This window comes from Tinamus guttatus, unplaced genomic scaffold (assembly GCF_059628265.1).
Source record: "Tinamus guttatus ecotype Peru unplaced genomic scaffold, ASM5962826v1 Tinamus_guttatus_pri_ptg000248l, whole genome shotgun sequence".
Taxonomy (NCBI): domain Eukaryota; kingdom Metazoa; phylum Chordata; class Aves; order Tinamiformes; family Tinamidae; genus Tinamus; species Tinamus guttatus.
The window spans coordinates 209,070-221,403 of NW_028288782.1; the positions used below are offsets into that span (position 1 = coordinate 209,070).

Here is a 12,334-nt window from a genome sequence, read left to right on the forward strand (position 1 = left end):
GAGGACATTGAGGACATTAAAAACAGGTAGGGAAAATCATTCTTTGGGCATTTGGAAACATTTATAAATTTTAATACCTCTCTTTCTAGTGTTCCTCATTAGAAAGAACATCCTCATCGTTTTAATGTTCTTGGCTGATTAGCACTTTCATAACCCATGTACCTTGGGAAATCTGAGAAAGTTCCACTGCCAAGTCCAAGATAATGTCTGGTGTCTATAGTGGAAAAGAACATATACATATATATGTGTGTGGTTTTTTGTGTTGTTGTTTTGTTTTGTTTTGTTTTGTTTTGTTTTGTTTTTTTTCTGGGTTTGCTGGGTTCCTCAGGATTATATTTTTTAGTGTTCTATGGTGCAAAATCTTATTGGCTGTTGCGTTGTGATTAGAATTAGCAAGCAGGCAAATATTTTTATTATGCAGCTTGCATGAGTGAAAAAATGCTGCTTCAACTAGTAATTGTGTCTTGGCTATGTGTTTTTTTATCTACGTAATGGTACCTGAGTGATATAATGGTATCTGCAATGGAAAAGACATCTTTTTGCGGCCCATCCCCTTACCAAAATGCAATTTTGCTAAGGGATGTTATAAAGCTGCTGCCCTCAGTGGCTCTGGGACCCAAAGACTCCTGTCTGGCCTTTGGAGGCCAGCCTGGTGCACCTAGGGGACGCCTCTCCACCCCAAGCACAGCTGATGCTCTCCTGTCTGTAGATGCAACCAGTAGTGAGACTCAGTGTGTATCTCTCTCTCTCTCACACACACACACCAGGTCACTTGGTTAACAGCTTGTCTCCTTCCTCCTGCAGCTGCTGCCAAGGTACATGGGCACTATGACTTGTGATCCCCTGCTCCAGCTGCTGACACAGACCCTCACTCCCCTCTCCCACGATCCCCTCACTAACCTACATTCCCATATGCTGGCGCAGCGACCCATGGTCCTGCTCCAGTAAGTGATGCTTGAACCTTCTCTTGCCCCATTTAAGAGCACAACAGGAGCCACTATCACCTGGGGTCTGACTCCACTTTCTGAACCCAGGCCGCTCATTCTTGTATCTCCACCTAGATCTTACAGTATTCATAAAAAGGATATGAAAACTCAAGGTGTAAGAAAACAAACTGAGTCCTGGTTAAGTTGGATGGAAAGCCATCGCTGGACTAAAACCATTGCAGAAGGTCAATATCTTGAAGGGTGAAATAACTGCAAAGTCAAGCTATTTCATGGACCATGGTGTGCCTCCACAGCCTTGAGCATTCAATCAGCAGCTAAAGGCTGCTGTCATTTTCCTGTCTGTATCTGTGATTCCACATTCCACCCAAATACTAAAGACAGTGGCTTGGGGAATCACTCGGTTGGCAGTTATGAATTGCAAATGGGCAGGCTGGCAGGCTACATAGAGATCCCCACTCCCCATATGGCATTATTTTATTAGTAGAACTAAAGAAAGATATTGATAAATATTTTAAAGGACTGTGGATGGTAGCTGAGTGAAACAAACATTAGAAACCATCAGTTTTGGATAAAACAGTGATCAAAGTGATCCCAGTCCCATGTGAAGAAGGCGAGGTGGTCTTAGAATGAGAGACCCTTTTCCAAAAGCTATTTTTCCAAGTCTATAGACTTGGAGAGAGGAGGAATTTGTGAAATGGACCAAGCTGCATTGTCAAGGTAGTACTACTTCAAACTTTGAAAATGAAACTATCAGAAAACACTGGGCAGTAAAGTTACAGAGAGTGACTGCAAGCCAATGTAAATGCTACCAGAGAATTCCTGTCTAAAGGAAAAGGGGAAAACCTAAAAATATCATCAGGCATTGTTTGGTGGAGAGCAAAAATAGCTGCTGTATTATTGATTACTGGCATTTGTATCAAATGCCAGTATTGAAAGACGTAATGTATTATGTGAGATACTGACAAGTGAAGTTGCCTGCACAGAGGTGCCTAGCATCACCTTAGAGGGCCCAGCATATTTGACATCCATACAGGGCTGGTAGATGTGGTGCAGAGCCTATGAAAGACCTTTGCCTTTCTGGAGCATCAGAGAGACACCAGCTAAGAGATCTCTGTAGCATTTCAAGTGGCATGACTTACACTTCTATATATGGCCAACTGAAATGCAAGAAAAGAACTGAATCCTTCCTTCTCAATTGGCTTTACAAAAAGATGAACTTCTTTGAAAAAAAAAGTCAGGTGACTTGGAGGGAAAACCACTCCAACAAAGCTGTTTTTATTTAAGTATCCTTCTCTTCAATTTCTCTTTTCCAGCCAGATGAATGGGAATGGCTATTCCACCAATGTATATTCATCTTTCAGCATTGATACTGCCCAAGATAGGTGACATGAGACCTCATCCAATATGTAGGGTGTTTATGAAGGTATTCAAGCCGTTGGGAGTGAAAAGAAGATTTCTGCATAACACAGACTAGAGCCAAAAGCTCCTCTGTTTAGATTTCCCACTGCCTACTACCCCACAGAAGCTGCACGGAAAAACATGTCCTGTACCAGTAACTCTCTGCGGAAAAGTCTTCCCTTTAGGGCACGTTTCACCTCCACGTTTCTCAGAGTGTAAATCAAAGGGTTGAGCACTGACGTGACAACATTATACATAAGAGTGGCTATCATGTCCCTCTTGGGTGAATTCCTTGAGGAAGGTGGCACATAGTTAGAAATGACAGGGACATAAAGTAAGGCGACTACTGTGAGATGGGAGATGCAAGTGGAGAAGGCTTTCCTCCTTCCCTCCGTGGACCGGACTTTCAGTTGGAGGAAGGAAAATATGTACAGGTAAGAAAAGAGTGTGAAGACAAAGGGGCCTATCACAATGGCCCCAGTGATGATGCTGAGAAGGTTGAGGTTGAGTTGGTTGCTGTTGCAAGCCAGTCTCAGCAGAGGCTTGATGTCACAGAAGAAGTGGTGGATGCGGTTGGGGCCGCAGAAATGGAGCTGGGAGGTCATGACCGTGTGCATGAGAGCGTGGAGGAAGCCCGTAGCCCAAGTGGCCGCAGCCAGCAGGAGGCAGGCCCGTGGGCTCATGAGCAGGGTGTAGCGCAGGGGGTTGCAGATGGCCACAAAGCGGTCATAGGCCATGACAGCCAGCAGCAAAGCTTCGCTGCTGCCCAGGAAGTGGAAGAAGTGGAGCTGGCTTAGGCAGCCCGTGTAGGAAATGTCCTGGGGGTGCCCCAAGAGGAAGCCAGCCAGCATCTTGGGTACGGTAACTGTGGAGTAGAAAATATCCAGGCAGGAGAGGTTGCAGAGGAAAAAGTACATGGGGGTGTGTAGCCGGGACTCGCACACCACTACAATCATGATTGCCATATTCCCCAGCAGGCTAGACAGGTAGAGGAGCAAGAAGAGCACAAACAGGAATTGCTGCAGCCCTTGAACATTGCTCAGGCCAAGGAGGATGAACTTCCTCACCTCTGTCTGGTTCTCCATGCCTGCAGGGAAAGAGACACTAACTTAGCAGTAGCTTGCTATCTTTCCATCCTGAGCTACTCTACACATTCCCTAGAGCCCTCCTCTATAAGGTGCATCAGCAGCTGATGCTGCTTCATAAATCAAAAAGATCAGATACCAATCTGAGACACAGATTTGTATCAGATCTTGTGGAAAAGGGCACAAATAATTACTTGATGTCCCACTCCAGACCCTTCAACAAATGCTGGAATTGCTGTAAGCTCTAGGGTCGATAGTGACGCTGTAATTGCCACCTGTGTACCAGCCCACTAAAAGCAATGGCATATTTGAAAACAGCAAGCAAAGAAAATTCTGGGGAAGGCAGGCAGCGAGGAAGGGACAAAGGAAGGCTGGTTACCTAATGTTTGCATGAAGATTACTCTGAAATCCTGTAGGTTTTCCTTTTTAAAAAATAGAAATCAAAGAAGAGCCCTGCAGTATGTTTTCTTCTTCATTCCAGCTCCTAGCTGAATAAACGGTATCTTTACCGAAGCTGAGAGAACTAGAGCAGTAGAGTAGATCCCATATAATGCACTGCTGTCAAAGAGGATTAATTTTCATCCTTCTTTCTTTATATAGTACTCTCTGCCTCTGAAGTGATCACATATATTTCTGGCCAAGGAAAATTCCTGTCTCTTTGCTAACTCCTCTTGGGATCAAGCCTCTGAATCTTAGGGGGTTTACTTCAGAAAACACCAAGGCATAGCATTTCAGGGGCATAGAAAGCTAATGATGTTGTGGGGAGTTGAACTGATAAAATAACAATGAGTTTTCCTCTAGCTACATCCTGTTAATATTGGTAATGATTATTTGTATAGCAAGCTCTCATAAACAGGAGGAAGGTGTAGAATAAAAATAAATAAATATTAAAATATGCAAGGATATAATGCCTGATTCTAAGAAAGACTGTTTAAAAGTTGCCTTTTAGAAGAAGTGTGTGACATCTTTTTGATATTCCCAGGCATACTTAGTTGAATAGGTATCATGGTTTCATTGCTTCTGATACAACTACCCAGATAACCTGTTAAGCTCTCTATCTTAACATCCTTTCCTTTGATCCCTTCATAACCTTTCCTCTTCTCTTCTCTTCTCTTCTCTTCTCTTCTCTTCTCTTCTCTTCTCTTCTCTTCTCTTCTCTTCTCTTCTCTTCTCTTCTCTTCTCTTCTCTTTTCTCCTCTCCTCTCTTCTCTTTTCCCTTTTCTTTTCTTTTCCCTTTTCTTTTCCCTTTTCTTTTCCCCTTTCTTTTCCCTTTTCTTTTCCCCTTTCTTTTCCCTTTTCTTTTCCCTTTTCTTTTCCCTTTTCTTTTCTTTTCTTTTCTTTTCTTTTCTTTTCTTTTCCCTTTTCTTTTCCCTTTTCTTTTCCCCTTTCTTTTCCCCTTTCTTTTCCCCTTTCTTTTCTTTTCTTTTCTTTTCTTTTCTTTTCTTTTCTTTTCTTTTCTTTTCTTTTCTTTTCTTTTCTTTTCTTTTCTTTTCTTTTCTTTTCTTTTCTTTTCCCTTTTCTTTTCCCTTTTCTTTTCCCTTTTCTTTTCTTTTCTTTTCTTTTCTTTTCTTTTCTTTTCTTTTCTTTTCTTTTCTTTTCTTTTCTTTTCTTTTCCCTTTTCTTTTCCCTTTTCTTTTCCCTTTTCTTTTCCCTTTTCTTTTCCCTTTTCTTGTCTTGTCTTGTCTTGACTTATCTTTTCTTTGCTTTGATGGTCTCCGGGAGGTCTTCATCATCTTCCAGGACCTTCTCCAATGCAATAGTGGAGGAAAGGGTTTCCACTCTCATCATTTCAGCCACATTTTTATATACGTTCTTGACCATTTCTGTCTTTTGACTCTCCACTGGTCTGTCCCCTTGGTGCAACTACTCCACTTTTCGCAGTGGTGCTAATTCCCTGAGGCCCTCGTAGCTGGGACTTCCGACGGTCCTCCTTCTTCTTCAGCTGGGAGCACACAGCACTTTGGGAAGGGACAGGCAATACTATGATGGTTCTCCTTTGTTCTCCCACAACAGGAGCACTGATAAAGGACTCGTTGATGGCCATGGGTCCTCTTTAATTGTTCTGCTAGGGCTGCCATCTTCTCCACTCTGGTAGCACAGCATGGACATGCTGTCCACAGCATGTCATGTCATGGCATGCGCTGCCATCCAGAGGGACCTGGACAGACTGGACAACTGGGCGGTGAAAAACCTCATGCAATTCAACAAGGCCAAGTGCAAGGTCCTGCACCTGGGGAGGAATAACCCCAGGCACCAGTGCAGGCTGGGGACCGACCTTCTGGAGAGCAGCTCTGCGGAGAAAGACCTGGGTGTCATGGTGGACGACAAGTTGACCATGAGGCAGCAGTGTGCCCTCGTGGCCAAGAAGGCCAATGGGATCCTGGGCTGCATTAAGAAGAGCATCTCCAGCAGGTCGAGGGAGGTGATCCTGCCCCTCTACTCAGCCCTGGTGAGGCCACATCTGGAGTATTGTGTCCAGTTCTGGGCTCCACAGTACAAGAGGGATGTGGAGCTGCTGGAGAGAGTCCAGCGCAGGGCTACGAGGATGATCAGGGGCCTGGAACATCTGCCCTATGAGGAGAGGCTGAGGGAGCTGGGCCTGTTCTTCCTGGAGAAGAGAAGGCTGAGAGGGGATCTAATCAGTGTATATAAATACCTCAAGGGAGGGAGTGCAGAGGACGGGGATGGTCTCTTTTCAGTGGTGGCCACTGATAGGACTAGAGGAAATGGCCGGAAACTGAAACATCAAAAATTCCATAGGAACTTAAGGAAAAATTTCTTAACAGTGAGGGTGACAGAGCACTGGAACAGGCTGCCCAGAGAGGTTGTGGAGTCTCCTTCTCTGGAGATCTTCAAAACCCGCTTGGATGCAGTCCTGTGCCACGTGCTCTACGTGTCCCTGCGTATGCAGGGGGGTTGGACTAGATGATCTCTAGAGGTCCCTTCCAACCCTAAGCCTTCTATGATTCTATGATTCTATGACATGCTGGGTGGTCTTGTGGTAGCTGGAGGACTGATGCTCCCACCTCAGTTGCCTGGCCTGAGGCACCCAGGACAGCATCAGGCAAAGAGATTGCAGGCCCAGAGGCAGATGCTAGTTCACTGAGCTTCACCTCTTCCTTGGGGAGTGATTCCACCACTGTTCTCAGAGATGAGCCTCCGACAGCCAACACATCATGGACCTGTGGGTTAACATGGATCATAGGCTCAGCTCTAACAACCACAGGATGTGTCCTTGCAGTATCACTGGGCAATTCCTCAGCCTGCATGCTCCCAGAAACAAAATTTATGACATGAGGTTTCACTGGTTTGGAAGACATGTCTACAGAGGTCTGGATTAACTCAGAAGAACCAATCCCTCAAATTCAACTGGGATGCCAATTGAAGCCCCAAGGGAAAGGGCTATGACCTAGACATGAATAATCTTGGCTCAGATAATTTTGGAGTCACCTTGAGATACTACTGAGCAGCTGGTGATTTCTGGTCAGTAGGGAGAGAGTAACAAGACTGGGGCAGAGGCAAGCTTAGTCACCCAAAACTTGGGCTGCAGCGGGACCGGCCAGGACGTGTTGCCTCTGCAGAAATGCCCAGTTGCTAACTATGGTCCCATCCTAGGAGAGTCATAGTTACTCCCGCCATTTAGAATCATAGAATCATAGAATGCTTAGGGTTGGAAGGGACCTCTAGAGATCATCTAGTCCAACCCCCCTGCATATGCAGGGACACCTAGAGCATGTGGAACAGGACTGCATCCAAGCGGGTTTTGAAGATCTCCAGAGAAGGAGACTCCACAACCTCTCTGGGCAGCCTGTTCCAGTGCTCTGTCACCCTCACTGTTAAGAAATTTTTCCTTAAGTTCCTATGGAATTTTTGGTGTTTCAGTTTCCGGCCATTTCCTCTAGTCCTATCAGTGGCCACCACTGAAAAGAGACCATCCCCGTCCTCTGCACTCCCTCCCTTGAGATATTTATATACACTGATTAGATCCCCTCTCAGCCTTCTCTTCTCCAGGCTGAACCGGCCCAGCTCCCTCAGCCTCTCCTCATAGGGCAGATGTTCCAGGCCCCTCATCATCCTTGTAGCCCTGCGCTAGACTCTCTCCAGCAGCTCCACAGTACAAGAGGGAGTAGAGGGGCAGGATCACCTCCCTCGACCTGCTGGAGATGCTCTTCTTAATGCAGCCCAGGATTCCATTGGCCTTCTTGGCCACGAGGGCACACTGCTGCCTCATGGTCAACTTGTCGTCCACCATGACACCCAGGTCTTTCTCCACAGAGCTGCTCTCCGGGAGGTCGGTCCCCAGCCTGTACTGGTGTCTGGGGTTATTCCTCCCCAGGTGCAGAACCTTGCACTTGGCCTTGTTGAATTGCATGAGGTTTTTCACCGCCCAGTTGTCCGGTCTATGCAGGTCCCTCTGGATGGCAGCGCAGCCCTCTGGGGTATCGGCTACTCCTCCCAGTTTCGTGTCATCAGCAAACTTGCTGAGGGAGCACTCTGTGCCTTCATCCAGGTGATTGATGAATAAATTGAACAGGACTGGACCAAGGACTGACCCCTGGGGGACCCCGCTAGCTACAGGCCTCCAACTAGACTCTGCACCGCTGATCACCACTCTCTGGGCCCTGCCATCCAGCCAGTTCCTAATCCACCTCACTGTCCACTCATCTATCTCACATTTCCGGAGCTTGCCCAGGAGGATGTTGTGAGGGACGGTGTCAAAAGTCTTGGTGAAGTCGAGATAGACGACATCCACCGCTATCCCCTCGTCTATCCAGCCGGTCATTTCATCATAGAAGGCTATCAGGTTAGTCAAACAAGATTTCCCCTTGGTGAATCCATGCTGACTACTCTTGAGCACCTTCTTGTCCTCCATGTGCTTGGAGACAACGGCCAGTAGGAGCCGTTCCATCACTTTTCTGGGGACGGAGGTGAGGCTCACTGGCCTGTAGTTGCCTGGGTCCTCCTTCTTGCCTTTTTTGAAGACTGGCGTGACATTGGCCTTCTTCCAGTCTTCCGGCACCTCCCCCGTTCTCCAGGATCTTTCAAAGATGATGGAGAGCGGCTTAGCTATGGCATCTGCCAGCTCACGCAGCACTCTGGGGTGCATCCCATCAGGGCCCATGGATTTGTGGGTATCGAGGTTCCTTAGGTGCTCTCTGACCCAATCTTCCTCTACCCAGGGCAAGTCTTGCTCTCCACCAGCTTCTTCTCTTGTCCCTAGGCCCTGGGGCTCCAAAGGGCTGCCCTTGGTAAACACCGAAGCAAAGAAGGCATTGAGCAACTCTGCTTTTTCTGTGTTATGTGTAACCAGGGTGCCCATCCCATCCGCCAGTGGACCCACGTTTTCCCTGATCTTCCTTTTGCTGTTAATGTATTTGAAGAATTTTTTTTTGTTATTTTTAACGTCCCTTGCCAGCTTGCCTTCCAGACGTGCCTTAGCTTTCCTTGTCGCATCTCTGCATTCCCTGACCACGTTCCTGTATTTCTCCCATGGGACCTGTCCTTTTTTCCACATTCCATATACCGCTGCCTTCTGCTTGAGCATTGCCACAAGCTCCCAGCTCATCCACGCAGGTCGCCTGCCCCCTCTGCCTGCCTTCCTACACACAGGGATGCACCGTTGCTGGGCATGGAGGAAGTGCCGCTTGAAAACTAACCAGCTCTCTTGGGCCCCCCTGCCTTCTAGAGCACTAGCCCATGGGATTCTTCCGAGGAGGTCTCTGAAGAGACTAAAGTTGGCCCTCCTGAAGTCCATCGTCGCAAGGCTACTTACAGCCCTGCCACCTCCTCGTTGAATCCTGAACTCCACCAACTCATGGTCACTGCAGCCGAAGCAATTTACCTGCACTTCTTTCAATTTCTTCATCTTTGCATTCATAATGCTGGGCAGAAATCACATTCCATCAACATCCATCATGGGCCTTCATGATGATTTGTTTTAATTAAACAGTCAGATTCCCCAGGGACACACCAGCTCTAAGTCAGCTGCCAGCCACCAACCAAACTGGGCCACCAATCCAGGGACCCTACTTTCCCACTTGACTGGCAGCCACGTGATCAGTGGAGCATGCCCAGCCCCAACAGACGTTTTACACACACTTTGGGTCACACCTTATATTCACACAGGGCCTCCCACTTATTCTACAACTCTCATGACTCTTCACACCAGAATAGAGTCAAGTTCAACAGCGTCTTCATTCCACACTCATTCATCCAAAGCCCGTAACCATGGATGTGGTTTTCCTGGATAGTAGGGAGGGACAGTGACAAGGCCTTTCATCCATGCATGCATGCCGCTAGTTAGATGAGATGGCATATGGCTATGTAATGAAACCTGTATGAAGCAGGGTACCTTGCCGACCTCCTCAGAATGTCCACCTAGAGTCAAGCTCAACAGCATCTCCTCCCTCCCTGATCATTCCACCCAGCATCTTCATGGTTGTGGCGTTGCAGGATAGAACATAGGGAGAGTTTGAATCATAGAATCATAGAACCACAGAATGCTTAATGTTGGAAGGGACCTCTAGAGGTCATCTAGTCCAATCCCCCTGCACACGCAGGGTCACCTAAAGCACGTGGCACAGGACTGCGTCCAAGCGGGTTTTGAAGATCTCCAGAGAAGGAGACTCCACAACCTCTCTGGGCAGCCTGTTCCAGTGCTCTGTCACCCTCACTGTAAAGAAATTTTTCCTTGAGTTCATGCGGAACTTCTGGTGCTTCAGTTTGTGGCCTCCATTGGTACATCCATTCACAAACCTCCATAAATAATGAGCTGAAATTTGGATCTTAAATGACCCCTGCACAAAGCAGAGTACCCTTTCTGGGTTTCATTTGAAGGGTGATCCTTTCCACAGGTCAAACCTGACTAAGCATGTGTCATTGGGGAACACTTTGCCCATCCCACCTTCAAGTTCCACCACAAACAGAAAGAATGCAAAGCAAAACGGAAAGTTCATGAAGAATGAGCAAGCACCCTTTGTCTGCTCCGGGAATTTTTCTCTTCTCTTCACAAAGAAGGACTTTGTCTAAGAAAGGTGCTTCTTAAAAGGGTCCTTCTAGAACTCAACCATGCAGTTTGACACACTGACAGTCCCATTCAAGCCCCACAGCTGATGCTCTCCCAGGAGTACTTTAAACCAAGAAGTGGGGGCACTTGGAACCAGAAATGAGAGGCCTTTGAGGTTCTCCTCAATCATATCTCCTGCCTCATCACAGAAGTGACAAAATGATCAGAGGAGCGGTATTTCCCCTGCAGGAGGGCTGCAGCACACATTGCACCACTCAGGCCTCCCCCTTCTTCTATGCCACTCATGTCTCTTCACAGCATCAGACTAGAGTCAAGAGCACCTTCTTTCCAGACTCCTTTCGCCTACCCCATTCCCTTGCTTGTGGTTTCGCTGCAGAGCAGGTGGTGAGAGTGGGAAGCTCGTTCATCCCTGAATGCACTTCCCTCATTTACTCGTGTCACAACTGTGCATTTAATGAAGCCGGGGAGAAGCAGTGCATCTTTTAGTGGTTTGGAATGGAAGGCAGTCCTTCCAGACAGCTCAGATTCAAACAGGTATTAATCATTTGGGACCACATCTCACATCCCAAGTACAAGCACCACCACAAACACAAATGGACTAGAGCAAAATGGAGCAGTACAGAAAACAGAGCAAGCTCCTGTTGTCTGTGTGAAGACTATTTTGCTTGCCTTCCCATGGAAGGTCTTGATATGCAGATGAGCCACCAAGAAGCTCTTTCTCCCTTCCTGTTGGCAGATGATTGTGCAGCAGAGTGCACGAGCCCTAAGACATGCTTGCCCTCCATTCAGAGCAGTTGTCCAGCCAGTTGCAAGCAAGGGAAGGAGACAGGTGCCCCGCAGAGAGCGGGGCTCTGTTGCCTCAGTGTGTGGCCGCACAAATCTTGCGGTGCTTGGGTACAGGCATTTTGGGCCCTCTCTCTACACCATGAAGAGCCCACGAACTCTCCCTCTCTCACAGAGGGAGGTGATGCTGCTGGCTGGGGCCAGGTGCTACGTCTGCCCTGCTGCCTAAGGGCCATTCCCAGCACCACAGGCCATTTCCTAGCAGCAACCGGCGTGTCTGGGGGCCTTGCAGCTCCTGGCCTCAGCCACTTGAGATGAGCCCAGGACACGCAAGATGGCAGCTGGAGCCCTTCCATGGATAGAGTGGAGGTCTGAGGAGGTCCCTGAAGAGGCTAAAGTTGGCCCTCCTGAAGTCCATCGTTGCAAGGCTACTTAGAGCCTTGGCCCCTCCACGTTGGATCCTGAACTCGACCAACTCACGGTCACTGCAGCCGAGATTACCCCCCACTTTCACATCTCCCACAAGTCCCTCCCTATTTGATAGCACGAGGTCCAGTAGCCCACCTCTCCTCGTCGGCTCCTCCACAATCTGCGTCAAAAAGTTATCGTCGACGCTCTGCAGGAACCTCCAGGACTGCTTGTGCCTGGCTTTGTTGTCCTTCCAGTAGATGTCGGGGTAGTTGAAGTCCCCCATGAGAACCAGGGCCTTTAACCGTGACACAATATCCAGCTGCCTATAGAAGGCCTCATCAACCTCCTCGTCTTGGTCAGGTGGCCTGTAGCAGACACCCACCACAGTGTCTCCCACATTAGCCTGCCCTCTAATCCTTGCCCACAAACTCTCAACTCGCTCATCCTCCACTCCCAGGTTGAGCTCCATGCATTCCAGTTGCTCTCTCACATAAAGAGCAACTCCCCCACCTCGCCTTCCCAGCCTGTCCTTCCTAAAGAGCACATAGCCTTCCATGGCAGCGCTCCAGTCGTGCGAGCTATCCCACCACGTCTCTGTGATACCAATAAGATCATCATGCTGGGACCGCACACAGATCTCCAGTTCATCCTGCTTATTCCCCATGCTTCACGCATTGGTGTAC

At 47.9% G+C, this 12,334-nt stretch overlaps 1 protein-coding gene across 1 annotated transcript; it reads right to left on the reverse strand.

Annotated features, from left to right (window-relative positions):
* Positions 1-2,458: 2,458 nt before the first annotated feature.
* LOC148594375 (olfactory receptor 12D1-like) lies at positions 2,459-3,430 on the reverse strand. Its single transcript, XM_088526640.1, has one exon. It carries the CDS (start codon positions 3,428-3,430, stop codon positions 2,459-2,461), a length of 972 nt encoding a protein of 323 aa, XP_088382766.1.
* Between the last annotated feature and the right edge of the window lie 8,904 nt (positions 3,431-12,334).